This window comes from Onthophagus taurus, chromosome 3 (genome assembly GCF_036711975.1).
Source record: "Onthophagus taurus isolate NC chromosome 3, IU_Otau_3.0, whole genome shotgun sequence".
Lineage (NCBI taxonomy): Eukaryota > Metazoa > Arthropoda > Insecta > Coleoptera > Scarabaeidae > Onthophagus > Onthophagus taurus.
Genome location: NC_091968.1, coordinates 24,736,769 through 24,755,634, shown reverse-complemented (window position 1 = coordinate 24,755,634; position 18,866 = coordinate 24,736,769). Strand labels below are relative to the sequence as shown.

General features: G+C 30.7%; 3 protein-coding genes and 2 long non-coding RNA genes across 11 annotated transcripts in view; 4 read left to right on the top strand and 1 right to left on the bottom strand.

Moving 5' to 3' along the window:
* The window catches only part of LOC111421997 (spectrin beta chain, non-erythrocytic 5 kst), a 58,586-nt gene extending 58,036 nt beyond the window's left edge, over positions 1-550 (top strand). For all 6 annotated transcript variants that reach the window (XM_023055194.2, XM_071195472.1, XM_023055195.2 and 3 more), the window contains one exon: positions 3-550. In XM_023055194.2, the coding sequence (XP_022910962.2) occupies positions 3-139 (137 nt within the window). In that variant the 3' untranslated portion in view covers positions 140-550. The remainder of the gene's footprint in view (positions 1-2) is intronic.
* LOC111422003 (uncharacterized) overlaps positions 1-11,282 on the bottom strand; it is a 49,018-nt gene extending 37,736 nt beyond the window's left edge. The window contains exon 1 of the long non-coding RNA XR_002707269.2: positions 11,241-11,282. This is a non-coding gene — a long non-coding RNA (uncharacterized lncRNA). The remainder of the gene's footprint in view (positions 1-11,240) is intronic.
* On the top strand, positions 1,463-2,498 carry LOC139429568 (uncharacterized). The gene is made up of 3 exons (XR_011640125.1): positions 1,463-1,516; positions 1,595-1,741; positions 2,163-2,498. It is a non-coding gene; the product is annotated as an uncharacterized lncRNA (long non-coding RNA).
* On the top strand, positions 2,984-10,151 carry LOC111421998 (prosaposin). 2 transcript variants are annotated; one of them, XM_071195474.1, is made up of 14 exons: positions 2,984-3,203; positions 3,390-3,465; positions 3,871-4,018; positions 4,075-4,398; positions 4,450-4,643; positions 4,701-5,196; positions 5,250-5,537; positions 5,632-5,848; positions 5,902-6,210; positions 6,458-6,499; positions 6,557-6,642; positions 9,338-9,640; positions 9,691-9,842; positions 9,917-10,151. In XM_071195474.1, the coding sequence occupies exons 1-13, from the start codon at positions 3,164-3,166 to the stop codon at positions 9,832-9,834; spliced, it is 2,667 nt and encodes an 888-aa protein (XP_071051575.1). In that variant the 5' UTR covers positions 2,984-3,163; the 3' UTR covers positions 9,835-9,842; positions 9,917-10,151. The 2 variants fall into 2 exon arrangements, with proteins under 2 accessions (XP_071051575.1, XP_022910966.2); XM_023055198.2 differs by having other exon boundaries at positions 9,895-10,151.
* An 816-nt stretch (positions 11,283-12,098) lies between the features above and the next one.
* On the top strand, positions 12,099-18,774 carry LOC111422218 (protein disulfide-isomerase A5). Its single transcript, XM_023055418.2, has 6 exons — positions 12,099-12,284; positions 12,341-12,772; positions 12,933-13,153; positions 13,206-13,479; positions 17,529-17,832; positions 17,896-18,774. Exons 1-6 carry the CDS (start codon positions 12,255-12,257, stop codon positions 18,540-18,542), a joined length of 1,908 nt encoding a protein of 635 aa, XP_022911186.2. The 5' UTR covers positions 12,099-12,254; the 3' UTR covers positions 18,543-18,774.
* The last annotated feature ends 92 nt before the right edge of the window (positions 18,775-18,866 follow it).

Genomic DNA, 18,866 nt, shown 5'->3' with positions numbered 1-18,866 from the left:
AGGAAATAACGCGTTGCGAGATGGATCACCGAAAATGGACTGGAAAGATAGAAGTATGCCAAGACCGTCAACAATGCAAGTTAACGATCAAAAATCACCCCGATGGAAGGATATGTTTTTTTCCAGGAAAAAGAAGTAGATTTTGTTTATTATTTTTTGTCATGTTTAATTAATTAATTAAGTTAAATGTTTTTGTTTTTTTGACTATTTTTTTTGTAAATTATGGAAATAACGATGACGAATTCATTATTGTTCGTCTAGTCTATAACAGTGTTGTATATTTAGAGACACCTGTATATACATAAATAGTTTTTGATTTTTTATATGTATAAGTACATAAAAAACGTTATTCTTCTTTATTAATAATTAACATCACTTATTGCTGTAAGATAAATACCAAATATTCCTTTTTCTTTTCTTTGTTGTTTTCTTGATAATTTTTTTTTTAATATTATTAATTTTCTATTCTTTTAGTTGACAAAAAAATTATATAAATATATATAAATATGTTTGTTTTTTTCTAGTTAAGACAATAAACGTTTATTGTAGATTTATCTTTATCATTCAAAATATCAAATATAACCTTAAGGATTTGATTCAATTTAAAAAAAAGTATGCAAAATCGGAAATATTAGAAAGTTTCAAATAATTTTGATGATTTATTTCATTTATAAATACTAGCATTTGGATGATATTTTTCCACAAAAATCGATGGGTTTTTAGAATGACCACCTCGTTCCCCAGACTTAACTCCCCTGGATTTCTTTTTATGGGGTCATTTAAAAAGTAAGGTATACGTTAATAAACCCGCGAACATCGACGATTTAAAGGTACGAATTCGGGAGGAGATAAGAAAAATTGAACCGGACATAATTGAAAGTGTGCAAGATGAGTTTATTATTAGGTTAGGGCACTGTCAAATAGTAAATGGACAACAATCCTAAAAGGATTCTTTCAAAAAGAAACTCGTTTTGAAGATATTTGAGGTGTTCCAGACTTTTTATTCACCCTGTATGCTAACTAACTTTTGGTCAAGGTTTAAAATGTCAACCTCAATTTTGACATATTTACCTTTAAAATGAAAAAAAATCCTTTAAAATGCTTTAAAATCCTTCCAATATTACTCGAGTTATAAGCAATTTGAAATGTCAACATCATTTTGACATATTCTTAATTTTTATAAAATGTCTTAGTATTTGTCACAAAAACAAAAATATAATAAAAAAAAAATAAAAAATTAAGGTTGGTATTGATATTTAAAAATTAAATTGCTATCTTCATTGTTGCTAACTTAGGACTTAATGTTTTTTATTCTAACTATTAAATAATAAATTTAATAATAAATAAGTAAATTTTAACAAAACCCTCAGTGAAATAATTAATAATATTTTTTAACTTGTGGTTAATACGAAGTAAATTAATTAACCCGTTTTAATATAATACGTAATAATAATACGTAAAGAAATTGTCATAACATAACCACACAAAATAATAACTCAAATTAATCGTATTTAAGGTAAGTGAAATTTAAAATTAAAATAAAAACAACGAATAATAATGAAATAGAAAATTATAACTTAGTTTAATGTTGTAGATTACTGAAGTTCTGGGATAAGGAAACTTGGACTCTTCAAAAGGAATTGGTAACAAAGATTCTTGATTAAATTGGAATAATTCTTCGGAATAGTATTCTGGATTAATTGGATCAGGAACCGGTTAATTTTCTTGTTTATTACTAAAGGTGAACAATTTTAATTCAAATAATCTTCTCATTTAACTTATTAAAATAAGTTTTCTATGTTTGAGGTTATGTCACAATGGTGATTAACAAGTAACCTAACTTTTCTTTTGGTTGTTTAAATGAAGGAGGACAAAAATTAGCGTGCACTCCTCATAACGTTCGAAATCACACTAAAATCTACCAGTTTCGTTTGTTTATTGCAAGAACGTTTTAAATAACGTCTTCTGATTGGTTAAATTCTTCAACTTGAAATTCGTAATTTAAATTTCTCCGGTATAGCCAACTTTGAAATGTCAAATGTCACCAATTAAATTTTATCAAAAATCATTGATATTTCTATATTAATAATATTTATGTATTAAATGTTGTAGTTTTGTTGCATTAACTTTGTTTGCGCTGATTTCGTAACGTTTTCTTTTAGATTTCAACGTCCAGCTTCAAAAATACATTCAATTATTTAATCTACGGATTTTCATCCAATTCTTCATCAAAACTCCCATACGATGGATGGTTTTCGTTCTTGACATGTTAAGATTATCGTTTACAATAATTTCCACGCAACAAACATGAATCATAAGAAATTGATGAAAAATTAAATTTGAGGTTATGTTACTGTCAAAATTCTACAAAATTACTTCGTATTGACTTTACATGGATTAAATACAATAAAAAACGTACACGGTCAACAATACATAATGAATTCTAACATATTTACAACATTTTATTAGTACAAAAACAAATTTCTATAATTATTATTCGTAATCCCACCTACGATCAATACAATTATGCAAAATTTAACACAATATATATATTATATTATATATGTATTATTTTATTATTATTGATATTATATTATTTAGCTTATATACAAACTTTGTCAAAAATACTCCTCAAATTAACAGATACACCATTAGAGATTATGTCAAAAGATGGCGCTAAATTATTTTAAAATTTTTTTAAATTTAAATTAAAAATTTTTAACAAATTTAAAAAAGGATGCTTTAAAACATTTATCATTAAATTTATTGTATATTCTCATTTTTTTCTTTTTAAGAAAGATCATCGCAAAATTTTAATTAAAAAAAATTTAGGAAAACTAGAATGACTAAATCATAAACAATATGATTAATCGAAATTACTAATTTTGCAAATATACTAAAATAACACGATAAGAAATGATAAAATAAGCGAAGCAAAGAAATAATAAATCTTTCTTCGACGCATGCGCGTATTATATACGTCAAATTGGACGTTTACCAAACAGAAACCAATTTCTTACAATTAGTTGTTGTTTTAAAACGCAAAAGCGCGCAACGTTTTAGAATTTTTCTCGACGGTGACGATTGATTTATTTATTTCAAGGTGAACTTCGTCCAATTCTTTGGAACAACTTTAAAAGATATCAGGGTTTCATTCGTTACGATGAAACACCTTATCCTTCTTGTTATTGCGATTTACGCCGGTACGTATTTCTTAAAAATTGTTTAACGCATTCCTAACAAAGTTCTTTGTTACTCAATTTTATCTCTATACCGTGAAGCGATAATCGAATTATATTCGCTTAGTAACTTTGACATTTAACAAGTTATTAAGAATCATTTTATTATTAAAACGGTAATTTAATACTTAGTGTTATTATTTATTACAGTTCAGGCGACCCCATCACATTTATTAGGATCTAAACAATGCACTTGGGGCCCATCTTATTGGTGTTCTAATCTAACGTAAGTAAATAATAGTTTTTAATCGCAAAATATGATTCATTGTGGCGTGATTCATGTATTTAAGCAAAGGAAGAGGCTTTTTTGCAAATAAACAATAAGGAAAAATCATTTTGGCCCAAAAAAACAAATTAGTTATCAACATTTTATCATCGGATGTTTAAAGTTAACAAGTTCAAAGGTTATGTTGGGGGTCAATAAAATATGGATTTTAGTTATTTATATCAACGAATCATTAATGAAAAATAAAATAAATGATTTTTGTTCAAATAAGAATTTCATAAATTAATTTGGCAGATTACATTATTTTATTCAAACTTTTCTCAAGAGATGGCACTAATTACAGCAATTTGTAATAAAATGTCAAATTTAAAATTCTAACCTCAAATTTTTAATTTTATAAATTAGAGCTGCCTCAGGATGTCACGCGGTACCCCATTGCATTCAAACTGTATGGCAACATCAAACAGTTCAACAAGACAAAGATTCGGTTTGTCAAATTTGTTTGGATATGGTTAAACAGGCTCGAGATCAATTACTTAGCAATGAAACTGAAGTAAGTTTTATTTTGAAAAAAAATTGTTCATTTTTGATGAAATTGTAATATTATAGGAAGAAATTAAAGAAGTTTTTGAAGGAAGTTGCAAATTAATTCCGGTAAAATTGATTAAAAAGGAATGTTGTGCATTAGTTGATGATTTTATACCAGAACTTGTTGATACTTTGGCTTCGCAAATGAACCCACAGGTGGTTTGTTCGGTTGCTGGGCTTTGTAATAACGCGCGATATGATAAATTAATCGAGGATTACGAAAGTAGTTTAAAACGAAGCGTGAAAAAGATTGATCCTTGTGATGGATGTCATACTGTTGTTGATATTATGGAAAGGAAATTTGATAAAATGAGTAAAGATGAAGTGTTGCAAGCATTTTTAAGGGTAAAATTACATAATGAAACAATAAATGTTGGTTAATTTATTAATTTAAAGATTTGTGGCCACATGGGAAGTTTATCAGATGGTTGTAGCAACATTGTTGTAACATACTTCCAAGAAATTTATGAACATCTTGAAAATAATTTAAACCCAACTGATGTTTGTTTATTAGCCGGAGAATGTTCAGCTCAATTTCATCGCCACGTTGAAATAACAACAACCTCAAACGTTGGTGTTGTTAAATTTGGGTATAAAAATCAAACAAAACCTCAACATATATATTACTTAATAAAATTAAATTTTAGTGAAAAAGATGACCTTCCTTGCGAACTTTGCCAACAATTAGTAACCCATTTACGCGATTTATTAGTTGCAAACACCACCGAAGAAGAATTTAAACGCGTATTAGTAGGTTTATGTAAACAAACTGGACAGTTCACTGACGAATGTTTAAACTTAGTTGACGAGTACTATCCAATTATTTATCAAACATTAGTTGAGAATCTAAATGGCACCGCAGCTTGCGCTTTAATTGGAATTTGCCCAACAAATTTGGACGATTATGAAGATGTCCCAATTAGACCTTTACTTCCAGTACAATCAGCAAACAAAGCCATCGCTTTAGCTGGTAAAAAAGTTGGAAAAGTTAACTTGGAAAAACCCGAAATGATGCAATTACCCATTGAAAGAGTTTTCCCACCTTTTGGAGCACCAAACGAGGTTTATAATCAACAAGCATGCGTTTTTTGTGAATATCTATTACATTATTTGCAAGAAGCCATTACAGAACCATCATCTGAGGTAAATATTTTGGGTTAAAAGTGACTTTTATTTATTAATTTTTTTTTTTTTAGAGTGAAATAAAAAGAATTGTTTCAAAAGTATGTGATAAACTACCAGCTTCTATCAATGCAACTTGTTTGGCTTTCGTGGATACTTATGGAGATGCGATTTGTTCGTTATTAGCCCAAGAATTTGACCCCTCAATAATTTGCCCATTAATTCGAGTTTGTCCTGCACCTCAAGATGTGAAAGACGTCGAAACATTCAAAGAAATTGTCGGCGGGGATCAACCCAAATGTCCCATGTGTTTATTTGCAGTAACCAAATTGGAAGAAATGATTAAAAACGATAAAACGGAGGTTTGTTTTTAACTAAACAATTTTTCAACGATATCTTGTATTTTTATACCATTTTATAAAAATAAAATATCTTTGTGTTTGCTTATGTTAACAGGAATCTATAGAAAACGCTTTAAACAAGCTTTGTAGCCATTTTAATGGAAAAATTAAACTCGAGTGTCAAGATTTTGTTACAACTTACAGCAGAACGTTGGTAAATTTATTAATCGACGATTTAAAACCACAAAACATTTGCGTTGCACTAAAATTATGCAACGAAAAAGCTCCTGATAAACCAATAACCCCCGTACATGTCGAAGATGTTGAAATATGTAAGCTTTTTAACATCAAAAGTATTAAAATATTAATTTATGTTTTTTTAAAGTAACCAACGAAATTCCTGATCATACTAAAAACGGAGTTTCTTACGCTGAATCGAAACAAGTTGAAAATAAACCTCAATGTGTTATTTGCGAATTTGCAATGTCAAAATTGCAAAATTTACTTCAAAATAAAACGACGGAACAAGAAATTGAAGATGCCGTTTTGAAATTATGCGATGATTTACCAAAATCCGTTCGTGGTGAATGCAAAAAATTCGTAAATACATACGCAGATTTGGTTATACAGTTATTAATTGGTACTTTAAAACCAGATGAAATTTGCGAATACATTGGTCTTTGCGATAAAAATGGTGCGATAATAATAATTTAAATTAACTCAAATTAATATTTATTAACCATCTTAAAAGTGTGTTAAACGTTTAGATTTTAACTTGCATGTAAATAACCCTTAATTAAAAAAAGTTAATAATTGAATGTGGTATTTTTTAAAATTTGAGGTTAAAATTTCAATTGGGGTGTCGTTGTATAATAAAAACAACAGATGGCGCTTAATTTAAGTGACAGCGAAATTCTAACCTTAAAATTATTTGATTATAGGTCGAAACGCTCAAGTACAACCAATAGAACCTAAACCGGAAGGTAAAAAATAATATTTAAAACAATTTAACTTAATATTAATTCTAATTTTTGTTTTAGTTCAAAATTTAAAATCACCGCAATGCGTTTTATGCAAACTGTTAATGACTCAAATTGAGAAATATATAATTGGGCCAATTACAAAGGTACACAACATTTTTTTAACTTTTATATAAATTAAGGTATAATTCAAGAATCATTATGTCGCTTAAAAATCGACAATTTTTTTTAATCGACGGGAAAGTGGGGAAAAATGTAAAACTTACCGAAAAATCACTTTAAAGTTTTGACGTGACGTCATTGACCAATTAACTTATTAGTTGCTGAATACTAGATACTGTTGGCAAAAGACTAATTATTGCTATCAGAAGATTAAATACTGCTAGTAAAAGAGTAAACACTGCTTGGAAAGAGGAAATACTATTTCAAAAAGTTACTTACTGCTTCTAAAATATTAGATAGTGCAGAAAAAGACGACAACTTACTTGGAAAAGACTAGATACTGTTTTCAAAATAATACCTATTGCTTCCAGAACGCTAAACACTGCTGTTAAAGGTTTTGACCTACTTGGACAAGCGGAATACTGCTTCCAAGACCACTTATTGCTTTCAAAGACTTTAATAATTGTTTGGAAAAGAGATATGCTCTCCAAAAAAGGTACCTACTGCTTCCAAAATGCTAGATACTGGTGGAAAAGATTACAATCTGCTTAGAAAAGACTAGATAGTGCTAACAAACAACTACAAACTGATTGGAAAGACGAGATACTGCTTCCATAAGACTACTTACTACTTTCAGAGCGTTATATACTACTAGAAAAGATTACAACTTGCTTTGAGAAGACTAAATACTGCTGGAAGAAGCTATTTGCTGCTTGGAAAGACAAGACACTGTGTTCAGAAGACAATTTAACTACTTTCAGAATGCTAAATATTGTTAGAAAGACTACTAATTGCTTGGAGAAAGCTAGATATTGTTGACAAAAACATTTAATGCTTTCAGCAGACTATATACTGCTGCCAAAATACTAATACTAATAATGTTAATTGCCTCAAAACAAATATTTACATAAATATATACATTCATAACAAATATAGACATCAAGACAAACGGATCAATTTATCGCAATAAGCGATATCTTCCAAGAGACCCAACTGGTAATAGTGTATATATTATGTAATTTTAAATAAATAACTGAGCGAATAAGCATATTTCTATTATGTAACGAATTGACAGTCAGTTATTGCAAGGAAGGAAATAGACACAAAAGAGTGCAGCGAAAGATAGATGAAAGATAGACTAGAGAAGGAAACAAACACGTATAGGTCAAGAAGAAGATAGATGAAGAGATAGCAGATGGCGCCTCAAGGCATTTTTAAAACTTATTAAACTAGCTGCATTGCAAACAACGGCAGGCAAATCGTTCCACAACGCAATCGACTGCACTGTAAAAGACTTGTGGTAGATTTTAGTACTATAGACTGGAAACATGAGTGTAGAGTCCGACATTGATCGAGTGGGTAACTCATGTGATGCTAAAAAGTGACATACCAAGGTTTTTGACCGTATTAGAAAACGGAATAATGGTGTCGCCAAGCCTTAGTTGAAGGGTTGTTAAGGAATTAAATTGTGCCAGCAAGGGGCGAGTGCCAAATGTAATGGCTTGCGTTTTACCTGGATTTACAGGTTAAGTTCATGACGTCTAGACCAGTCAAGTACACTAGAGAGTTCGTTGTTAAGATGCAACAAAGCATCTGGGAGGTTGTTAACAGTTGACGAAATATAAAGTTGAAGGTCATTTGCATACAAATGATACTTATACGAGATACCATCACTAATACTATTTATGAAAATTGAGAAGAGCAAAGGACCCAGCATACTACGCCGGGGAACTCCATATTTGATGTCAACAGGAGAAGAGAGTACAGATTCCACGCGTACACGTAAAAACCGATAAGAAAGGTAGCACTAAGATACCAAGATACACAAGAAGAGGTAAAACCAATAGCAGAAAGCCTAGTCAACAGGAGGGCAAGGTAACACAACGCTTATCACAAGCAGATCTAATATCATCGGTGATCTTAATCAGTGCTGTAGTAGTACCATGCCCTTCACGAAAACCTGACTGGAACTTGTTAATCAGATTAAACTCCTCAAGATACTTCTGAATTTATAAATAAGCTAAACGTTCAATAGCTTTTGACAACGTTGATAGAATAGAAATGGGTTGGGTAACATGGGCGATTCGCCAGATTAGCGGAAATATAGACTGTTCAAAAGATCAGTTGAAAATATCAGTTTAGGGGAGTAATAACTATATCCAGAATGGGTAAGAGGAATCTGAGTCCAATACCAACTGCTCCGACACTAGTGGACTTAGAGTAAGTTAAAGCATTTCTAGTTCTAGGTCTAGTGTTACTTCTAGTTTTACATTAGCACTATCACTAGAACTAACACAAGACCTAGAACTAGAATCATTCGGTTTTAGCCGTCTTGAGAAACGTGCGACTAAATCCGAATGTTTCTAGTTTTCGGTCTAGTGTTAATTCTAGTATTAACACAGAGTCTATTGACACACAGTCTATCTAACGACAGGTAGTCAGTCGTTATGCATCGAAAATCTAAGAAAAACAAGGGTTTCATCCAGAAATATACGTTGTAATCTCACCTAGTTTAGTGAAAATATCTAAGTTTATCAGATTGATTTTGTGCGTGGCTATAAAATAAACAATTTGTAGGTTAGGTGTTAACCGGTTTAATAAGAAAATGCATGGTCGATTTTTAAGCCACATGATGATTCTTAAATTTTTCTTAAATTAATGTTATTAAAATAAATTTAGGAAGGAGTAGAAGATGGACTTAGGCAAATTTGCAATACTTTACCTAGATCGGAAAAGAAATCATGTTACGATTTCGTTAAAAAGTACGGTGATATAATTGCGACACTCTTAATTCAAGCTACCAATCCGGCAGAAGTTTGTTCGTTAACATTTTTATGCGCCGAAAACGAAAAAATTTTAACAGAAATAAGAACTTGCGCAACGTGTGAAGCTCTCTATATAAATGTAGTAAACGGGATGTTAAACGGAATGGAAAAAGTGGAGGACGCTTGTGAATTACTTGAGGATCCATACAAGCCCGAAGTATAATATTTATTCTAAATCAAAATTCAATTATAATTTAATCTTTTTAGTGTCTCCAAATTGCAAATAAACATGCAGTTACGTTGGTGAGAAGTGCATTTTATCAAACGGACGTAACTTCCGTTTGTCATGGATTAGAATATTGTAAAGGTCCCAGTAATTTGGGACGTATCCAAAGAGAGATTCAACTCTAAAACTAAAAGTGAGTTTTTATTTATTTTTTATTTGTATAAACCAATTTTTTTTCTTTTTAGGCGTTTACGAGACTTATTTTAGTTCCTAATTAGAGTTGAAACCAAAGCGTTAATCGATTTTAATGATATTTACTGTTGAATTAAGCTAGATTTAGATTTTTGTATAAGAAAATTTTGATTTTTCACGAACAGTTTACGAGTGTGATACCATGAAAATTATATAGACTTGCCATATTTTTGATGTAATTGATGTAAACTGTAATGATTTGGATTGTTTGTAACAGCTACTTTTGAGTTGAATAAAAACGTAATCAATTTTTAATGTTTTTATTAAAATAACCTTTTGATTAACCCATCTTTGCCCAGACAGTGATTTTATGCACCAACAACTTTTCTATTTTAGTTTAGACAAACGAAAAATGTTACAGACAAATAGTGACTGGTAGATATTAGATGGATATGTTGTATATCACAATCAAAAATTCAATGAATAGCCAAATTGGCACTCTCTGGTGCGATAAGAACAACGCCAACTCTAGCAATGAATGTTCTACTTGACCTATCTCATTGTACATATACATGTACTAATTTCCAACTATGAAAGGCTTCAGTTATGAAATATTTGGCAATGGATGATGCTAATTCTGCATCTACTTCCTTCATCACAAACATTTCATTTATCATTTCCAAGTGCAAGAGAGAAGAATCAAGAAACATTTATAAATCTGTATTTACTACAAGTTGTTGTACAACAATGTACCGAGCCAAGATGGATTAATTCAAAGAAATTATACAATTTCTTTGAGTTAATTTGAGTTTTTAGGTTAGAATGCTTTTCTCGTAAGATGGCGCTATTTGACAATGCTTAACCACAGTATATATAACAGACAGTACTCTCACTCAGTGGCGGCACGTTTGATGTGGCGAATTGATTTTCAATGACCTCGAAGCCATTATTCTGGCATAAAACACAACAGGTCCGCATTAAAAATATTTAAAACGTCGAAAATATTAAATTAAAAAAGTTATTCGCAATTAAATTTCTGAACTGATAAAAACATTAGTTATTGAGTTATATATTATATAAGTAATAACGTCATTATTTATAATATTTGATATTTTATTTTAATCTTTACACTTGTCGTTACGGCTCTGCACAAAAACAAACCTCACAGACACACTGGCGATTAGCAAGATTTAAACCAGCGTAATGGCCGCTCGCCTGCGTAATGAGGGCTGCGCATATCTTCCCGCCAAACCGAGTGAGAGTACTGTCTGTTATATATACTGTGGCTTAACTTTAAAGAAATGATTTTATATCGAAGTTTAATTATCTTATACCTTAATATTTTAAATATTTTAGTATTGGCAACGAATTAAAACCTAATTAATCGAAAAAAACTTACCACATAATTGTATTCCTTCCTTGCATTTTTTGGTATTTTCGCCTAAAACAATTAAAATAAAATTAAAATCTAATTTAATAATATAAATCTAATTTTATAAAATCAACAAACATTTATGAATCTCTATTTACAACAAGTTGTTGTACAACAATGTACCGGACCAAGATAAATTAATTCAAAGAAATTGTACAATTTCTTTGGGTTAATTTGAGTTTTTAGGTTAGAATGGATCTCTCGTAAGATGGCGCTGTTTGACATTGCTTAAATTTAAAGAAACGATTTTATATCGCAGTTTAATTATCTTACACCTTAATATTTTAAAATTGGCAACGAATTAAAACCTAATTAATCGGAAAAACTTACCACATAATTGTATTCCTTCCTTGCATTTTTAGTATTTTCGCCTAAAACAATTAAAATGAAATTAAAATCTACTTGTTCATTAAATAAATTTAATTATTTACAACAATGTACCAGACAAAGATGGGTTAATTCAAAGAAATTGTACAATTTCTTTGGGTTAATTTGAGTTTTTAGGTTAGAATATTTTTGTCGTAAGATGGCGCTGTTTGACAATACTTAAATTTAATTTAAAGAAATGATTTTATATCGCAATTTAATTATCTTATATCTTCATATTTTAAATATTTTAGCATTGGCAACGAATTAAAACCTAATTAATCGGAAAAAACTTACCACATAATTGTATTCCTTCCTTGCATTTTTGGTATTTTCGCCTAAAACAATTAAAATAAAATTAAAATCTATTTGTTCATTAAATAAATCTAATTTTATAAATCCCAATAATTAATGATTTGTTGTTTTGCTATAAACACCATAAATATAACATTTATATTAATGTGACATTTACATCTGTCACAAAGCGGCACCCAAAAACATAACCTCAATGTGTTTACGTCCGCGTCAATTTAAAATTAATCTAAATATTTACGAAATTTTCTATATTTAGGGCCAAACCGGAGAATCTCGTACTTGACTCAGTTTTACTTAATCATGAAATCTCTTTACTTAAGCTTTATATTGGTAAGATCGACGTAATTTCTTAATTATCGTTTTGTAACCTCACTTTTCTTTCTTAGTTATTAATTTATTTTATTCCAAATAATGCAAAAACGAATAATAAAAACGTTGTAATTGAAAATGTATCAGATATCAAAGACTTCAAAAAAGTCGTTCGCACAAAAACCAATTTATTAGTATGTTTTGTGAGCAGTTTAAAAAAAGCTTCTGATATTGTTAAAGTTGTCCGAGAAGCAGCTTTTACTGTTAAAGGACAAGGTACTATGATGTTAGTGGATTGTTCAAGTGAGGCTCGAAAGCTTTGTAAGAAATTAAAGGTCTCACCTGATCCTAGCATTTTAAAGCACTATAAAGATGGTGAATACCATAAAGATTATGATAGGAAAGGAACTGTTTCTTCAATGGTTAATTTTATGAGAGATCCAGCTGGAGATATTCCATGGGAAGAGGATAGTTCAGCAAATCATGTAGTTCACATTTCAGATGCTCAGGTAAATAATAAAAAAAAAGTGAATATTTGAGTGACACTTTCTAAATCATATGTCATCATGTAAATTTTTTCAAAATTACCATATTAATTTAGCAAAAATGTTATGGGTAATTCTTATAATTCCTTTTAAACTATTACTGAGATTTTTATTTTTATTTTAGAGTTTAGCAAAATTCATTCGAAAAGAAACCAAACCAATTCTAATCATGTTTTACGCTCCATGGTGTGGCTTTTGTAAAAGTTTAAAACCGGAATATTCAGCTGCTGCAACTGAACTTCAAGGTGAAGCATATTTGGCAGCAATAGATGTAAATCGACCCGAAAATTCTGGAGTAAGGGCTCAATATAACATCACTGGATTTCCTACTTTACTTTATTATGAGTATAAAATCAAATTTTTTTAATTACTTTATAAATTAATTTCATAATTTTAGAAGTGGTGTTGTTAAATATCAATATGAAGGTGAAAACAACAAAGTTGGTATTGTAGCTTTTATGAGAAGCCCCTCAGCTCCCACCACAAAACTTAAAGATCCCGAATGGTCCGATAGTGATAGTGATGTGGTCCATTTAACCGCCAATAACTTTGATCCTGTTATTCGAGAGGAAGCTTCCGTTTTAATCATGTTTTATGCCCCTTGGTGTGGACATTGCCAAAGGTTAAAACCTGAATATGAAAAAGCTGCTGCTCAAATGAAAACAGATGGGGTAAAAAAACATTTTATTTTTTTTTAAGTTAAGTTTAAGAACTGCAGTTAAGAACCTAGACAATTCACTTCTAATATTGTAAGTAAAAAAATATATGCCCAAACATCATCTGGTAAGCAAGATCAAAACAGAGCTGTACTTACAGCACATCAGTTAGAGATTTATTATTAGATAAATTTAAGAGAAAGACTAGAAAAACTAGAAAGTATTTAGCGTCATCTAATTACTTTCTAAATCTGAAATAAAATCTTAATTTCTTAGCGGCATCTAGCGGCGAATAGATGTAACTAATAGAGAATTTACAGTAACCTACAATTCGAGTTGAAATGCTATGATTTTACTTTGATTTTATTAACATTAATTATTATATTATTTTTGTAATAAAATCGTGAGAAGTAGATGTCAAATAATTTGTAATAAATCGTGAGACCTAGCAACCTTGATAGCTTAATAATTATAAGAGAAAATATCGAACAGCACGAAAAAATCCCCCTGCAAAAGGAGGAAATATCAAAATAAAAGCTACTTTTACACCATCTTGGAAACAAATTTCTCTTGGGTTGGGTGGCGATTTTAATGCAAAAAACACTGAATGGGGATCAGAAGTCACAACTACAAAAGGGAAAGAACTACTGAAAGCCAATCATCATTCATTAGGAAACCCAACCCACTGGCCTACTGATGCTGATAAGAGATCTGATTTATTGGACTTCTTTATATTAAAGAAATTTTCACCCAATTTGCTGGTGCATGATAACTACGACCTAGCTTTAAGACTTTAAGTGAAAAGATTATTGAAAAGGAAAGAAAACCAACCCTGACGAATGCTACAACGGATTGGGAAAGCTGTAGATTGGAACTTGAAGGAAAAATCCGGTTGAGCGTTCAACTGAACACTAAAGAAGAAGTAGAAGATGAAGTGGAAAACTTTATACGAGATATTCAGCGTGCAGCTTGGAATAACACAAAAGAATTGAAACGTAAAAGTGCTGGCAACAATTACCCTCAAGAAATTAGTAAACTAGTTGCAGAAAAAATGCACACCAATCTTGTTGCTTCCTCACAACTGGAAAAACTGTTCCTCACAAGGCTTAAACCATTAATAGAACAAAACCAACTTATTTTTGAGTATCAATTCGGATTTAGAGAAAAACATAGTACAATTGATCAAGTACACAGAATATCTGATCTGATAAAAAAAACCGCTGAAGGAAAAAAAAAATTGCTCCGCTATATTTGTTGATGTAGCACTAGCATTCAATAAAGTATGGCATAAAGGCCTAATACATAAAATTAGTATATCATATATCAAAATGAACGCTCGAGGCAACACACCAACTGTAGCAAAGAGCAGTTTTTTAAATGCATAGAAAGAATGCTGAAACAGATCTATGTTAACACGATTTGCTGATCTTGCCATTCTCAATAAAGGAAAGTTTTGACAGGCATTGGTTCTAAGAGTAGGTGTTATAAATAGAAAGTCAACGCGAAGTAATCTCGGAGGAACATTAACACATATAGAACCAACAAAGCATTGGAGAATCACACTTGTTGTTCAAAAATTTGTAAAAATATAACATATCTCAACAAAAGCGACACTGGTTGAGAGTTAACATACGAAAGAGATTTATACAAGAGATACTGAGGATTTCAAACGACGCTGCAAAAGTTAAGTGTGTTATAGACATAGGCAAAATAGAGATTTCTAATTGCATCAATGTTAGAAAAAGCTACCGTGGATCTCATAATAAATCCTAACGTACGCCAGGCTTTAGAGACAACAGTATCAATATGTTTATCAAATAATAATTTATAATCAAATGTAACACTCAAATCTCTAATAAATGAGACACATTGCAACCTCCTAGAGATGGAAATAACATTACACTTTGATAAGTTTAATGTAAGGCGATTATTTAAGCAAAAAGCATGTACATTATTATGTCAGCATACATTAAACATTGGGCATAATTAACGACATTAAGGGCCGGTTGTACAATACACCGATGAACTTCCCGACAGCGTTATCTGGCCGATAAGTTAGTTTGTACTGTATTACAATGTACGAATATTTTTGTTGACGAGAATATCTAACTTATCGGGTATTCAGCGGTGCCGATAAAACAGTTATCCGCCAGATATATATGGTTACCAAGGATTTTATATAATAACTTTGTATGATTGATTACTATGATTATACTCTGTTTTTAAACCAGGAGGAGTATTTTAAATTTGTCACCAGATTGACCTTGCACGTGATTGGTTGAATGCGAGGAAGGATTTTGAAGGTTAGGTAATTGATAATTCGACAGTTTCGCGTCATTATTGTATATTTTGTGTTCTTAAACCCTTTTTTATTATATTTTGAAATAAATGCACTCATAACTTCAATGTTAATTTGTATGTTTAGTGTTGACGATAACAAAGAAAATAAATACAATAATAAGTAAATAAATAAATAATAATTATTAATTTAAATTTACCGCCAAAATATCTAGTGATATTTTCTGGTGATTTTTTCCAGTGTAAATCTGACTTTCGCGTTTACTCCTCCTGGTTTAAAAACAGAGTATAGTTCTAGTGCAAGTGTTAGTTCTAGTTTTAATTGTTATTCAGCGTTAAGTTGTGTATTTTCAAGTTTCGGGTTTAGCCCTGTGTCTTCAGACGCTGAATGTTATGTAAGGTTAGTTTTGTTTACAAACATTAATTATACCATGAAGTTTTCTTTGGCAATTAGTAATGGCAATTATAGTGTGAAGTTTTCTTTTGTAATGTCAATTATAGCGTGAAGGAATGTGAGGTAAGGTTAGTTTTGTTTACAAACATTAATTATACCTTGAAGTTTTCTTTGGCAATTATACTCTGTTTTTAAACCAGGAGGAGTATTTTAAATTTGTCACCAGATTGACCTTGCATGTGATTGGTTGAATGCGAGGAAGGTTCACACACAGGCAATTTTGAATTTGAAGGTTAGGTTATTGACAATTCGACAGTTTCGTGTCATTATTGTAAATTTTGTGTTCTTAAACCCTTCTTTATTATATCTTGAAATAAATACACTCATAACTTCAATGTTAATTTGTATGTTTAGTGTTGACGATAACAAACGAAAATAAATACAATAATAAGTAAATAAATAAATAATAATAATTATTAATTTAAATTTACCGCCAAAATATCTAGTGATATTTTCTGGTGATTTTTCCTAGTGTAAATCTGACTTTCGCGTTTACTCCTCCTGGTTTAAAAACACTGCTTAGATTAACCTATAACATTCTATACCTACGTTATGTCAGTTGTGTGTCGTGAAAAAAATTTTTAAACAATTATTGTCAAAATCATAGTTCAAATTTCAAAGAAAGACATTAGCGTTACCAACCTATGGCAGCAATTACTAGATATGGGGAAAAAGTACTACCAACCGACTCTTATTTCGCCAAAAATAGTTTGTACAACAGCGAATATTTTTATCCTCCCCATATGTTTATCGCCTGGATTGTTATCAGGTAGATTTATCGAGATATTTATATTTAAACTAATGAAGTTTAAACAGGAGTAAGTTGTGATCCACCCGGTCGAAAGCTTTACTAACATCCGTATAAACTGAATCAACTTGACAAGAATCATCCAGAGTAGATAAGATATACTGGGTATATTCAAGCAAGTTACTCTCAACCAAGTGACCAGCAAAAAAAAAACATGTTGTCTAAAATTGATTTTAGACTTAAGAATGAACAAAAAATAGACGTGCATGAAACACTTTCCCAAATGCTGGTAAAATAGATATGGGGCGGTAATCAGATATAACACGACGGTCACCATGTCTTGAGAAACATCGTGAATGCGCGATGGTATGTTGAGGATCTTGCGATCACGGCTGTATATAGCCAAATAAAGCGGTTTGCACAAAAACATAAATCTAGAGTTGATATTTAATAGTGCCTTGTGAAAACCACTGGGCGACCAGAAGATTAGTCACTTTAGTGTTTAGTTTTTAAGAATTTAATATAAAAAAAAAATTTAAATAATTATTTCTTTAATTTATTTAGATCCCCGGAATGTTAGCGGCAATTGATGCTAATAAAGAGCAATCAATTGCAACTAGATTTGATATCCGAGGATTCCCAACGATTAAGTACTTTGTTTATGGCGAAGTTAAGTTTGACGTTAACGTGAGGGACGCTCCTAAGATAATTGCGTTTATGAGTAACCCATCAGAACCCCCCGTTCCACCTCCAGCGGAGATCCCATGGGCTGATGATACCAAAACGAACGTTGTTCATTTAAACGAGGACACATTTAAACCATTTTTGAAGAAGAAAAAACATGTTTTGGTTATGTTTTATACTCCATGTACGATTTTTTTTTTTGATATATCAAAAAAAAGTACTTTTATTCTTAATTTGTTTTATTTAGGGTGTGGTCATTGTAAAAAAGCGAAACCGGAATTCGAAAAAGCAGCTGAAAAATTCCGAGATGATCCAAAAGTTGAATTCGCCGCTGTTGATTGTACCACGCAACAAAGTTTATGTAGCGCACAAGATATAAAAGGCTACCCAACGATACGTTACTTCAGTTACTTAAAATTCGAGAAACCTTATAGCGGTGCTAGAACGGCGCAAGATTTTGAAAAATTCATGCGCGACCCTGAAGCTGCAAAACCACCTCAATCAATGCCTAAACCAAAATCGGAACAATGGCGCAAAGAAACGACAACGGCTATTTTACATTTAACTGATAATAATTTTAAAAGAGAAATTGCTAAAGGTAGCCCAGTTTTAGTGATGTTCTACGCTCCGTGGTGTGGTCATTGCAACAAAATGAAATCAGATTATAATAAAGCGGCTGAAGATATGAAAAAGGAAGGCTTTCAAGGAAGTTTTGCTATGTTTGATTGTACGGAAAATCCTGAAATTACGGAAGAGTTTCAAATTTCTGGATTTCCGACGATTAAATTATTCGTCGGTGGGAAATATGTTAAGGATTATCGTGGAACGAGGACTATGGAAGATTTAAAAACTTTTATGAAGACGTCAAATATCCGAGATCGTCAAGAACTTTGAAGAAATTAAAAAAATCGTATAATATAATTTTGTATGTTGTATGTATTTTTTTTTTTATAGTTTTGATGATGTAATGTTGATGGAAGAATATCTGTATACCTCATTTTCTTGTAGACTGACTTGTTTTCTCCTATTATATCAATTTATTACTAATTAATATTGACTAATATTTGGCAATATCTTTTTTCTATTTCAAGTTTTTAAATAAAAATAAATATTCTTTTAATAATAAGCTGTTTTGATTTAAACGGATTGAATTGGACTGCGTTATACATTACTTGACGCACAGCATAACCCTAAAATTTCTAGTTTTAGTTTTATTTC

What these genes read in the sequence shown, in the direction of transcription:
- LOC111421998 (XM_071195474.1), top strand. Translation starts at nt 3,164, where the DNA reads ATGAAACACCTTATCCTTCTTGTTATTGCGATTTACGCCG. An exon ending in TGTCGAAGATGTTGAAATAT is followed by an intron (nt 5,849 to 5,901) that starts GTAAGCTTTTTA and finishes GTTTTTTTAAAG; the next exon opens with TAACCAACGAAATTCCTGAT. An exon ending in AGGATCCATACAAGCCCGAA is followed by an intron (nt 9,641 to 9,690) that starts GTATAATATTTA and finishes TAATCTTTTTAG; the next exon opens with TGTCTCCAAATTGCAAATAA.
- LOC111422218 (XM_023055418.2), top strand. Translation starts at nt 12,255, where the DNA reads ATGAAATCTCTTTACTTAAGCTTTATATTG. An exon ending in TTCACATTTCAGATGCTCAG is followed by an intron (nt 12,773 to 12,932) that starts GTAAATAATAAA and finishes TTTTTATTTTAG; the next exon opens with AGTTTAGCAAAATTCATTCG. An exon ending in CCTACTTTACTTTATTATGA is followed by an intron (nt 13,154 to 13,205) that starts GTATAAAATCAA and finishes TCATAATTTTAG; the next exon opens with AAGTGGTGTTGTTAAATATC.